This window comes from Pistacia vera, unplaced genomic scaffold (assembly GCF_008641045.1).
Source record: "Pistacia vera cultivar Batoury unplaced genomic scaffold, PisVer_v2 Contig1737, whole genome shotgun sequence".
NCBI classification, from domain to species: domain Eukaryota; kingdom Viridiplantae; phylum Streptophyta; class Magnoliopsida; order Sapindales; family Anacardiaceae; genus Pistacia; species Pistacia vera.
In genome coordinates, this window is record NW_022195831.1 from 1 (window position 1) to 1,143 (window position 1,143).

The 1,143-nt window shown below is 34.9% G+C and overlaps 1 protein-coding gene across 1 annotated transcript; it reads left to right on the plus strand.

The window, feature by feature from the left end:
• Nucleotides 1-232: 232 nt before the first annotated feature.
• Nucleotides 233-851, plus strand: LOC116125949 (the record flags this gene model as incomplete). Its single annotated transcript, XM_031411658.1, has 3 exons — nucleotides 233-520; nucleotides 639-722; nucleotides 817-851. Coding segments are annotated over exons 1-3 (407 nt in total), but the record flags the coding sequence as incomplete, so codon positions are not given.
• Between the last annotated feature and the right edge of the window lie 292 nt (nucleotides 852-1,143).

Genomic DNA, 1,143 nt, shown 5'->3' on the forward strand with positions numbered 1-1,143 from the left:
AGAAAAAAAGATTTTGTTAGAGTTAGTTGCTATGACATGGATGTGGAGAAGTATCTCAGTGATGGTTTTTGTTTGTTGGGTTGAAATCAAGGAATGGCATGGTATTATGTTTCCTTTGTTTCTTGTTGCTAAAGATTGGAATAGGAGGTGATGAAGGGGATTAGTTTCATTTTTTATATATACCATTTTGAATTAAAAAAAAAAAAAAAAAAAAAAAATGAAAATCGGGGCAATGATATCTTGGGATAATCTGTTACTTTGGCATTCTGGTGGTTTTATTCTTCAACCTCTAGTCTGTTACTTTTCTAATGGCTGTGCCCCACCCCCGCCCCCCAACAAAATCATAAATAATAAAAGGAAAAAAGGAAACGGAAAAGAAAATTTGATTGTATGTGTATGCATCTGTTCCTCTGATTTGAATACATTAGGAAGGATATATTTTCTTTTGTTATATCAGGAAGCGGCTGAAGTGGAGGAGGAGGAGGAAGAGTCTGAAGAGGAGGTAGAAGACGAACAGGAGGTAAGTAATTTATTTTGCAAGAACATTTTTCTTTTGGTGGATCAGTTGATTCCAGTTGCAGTGTCTTTCTTTTGAAAATTTCATTCTCTAATCGTTGAATCGGTCTTACTGTTGGCAGAAGAAGAAAGGCACTCAGGGAATTATTGAGATTGAGAATCCTAATTTGGCAAAATCAAAGAATGTGAAGGCTAAAGATGCTGATGTAAGTTTTAATGATTAAATTTTATCCTACAGTTTTTCAGTCTTGTTTTCTTAGATGTCAATCTGCATTGAGTAACCAAAATTCTATGTTCCAGATGGGGAGAACAACTGAACTCTCGAGACGTGAAAGGTTTGTACTTCTTCATTCTATTTCAAATCAGTATAAGCTGTTTTTTACTACATCCATAATAAAAAAACTATGTTGTTTACGAGGCAGTAATTGACAGTGGGATAGCTTGCTACATTATTAGAGCTTTTGAAAACGCATCTGGTCCCGTTGTTAGGCTTATATCAGTATGACATGGTTCAGGGCCTTGCTCAGGGTGCTGAGGCAGTGCTAGAAGATTTTTCAGATTTTTCATGTTTGCTTTTTGATTGATACTAGACATAGAAAATGCACTTTTAAGTTTTTAAAATGCATA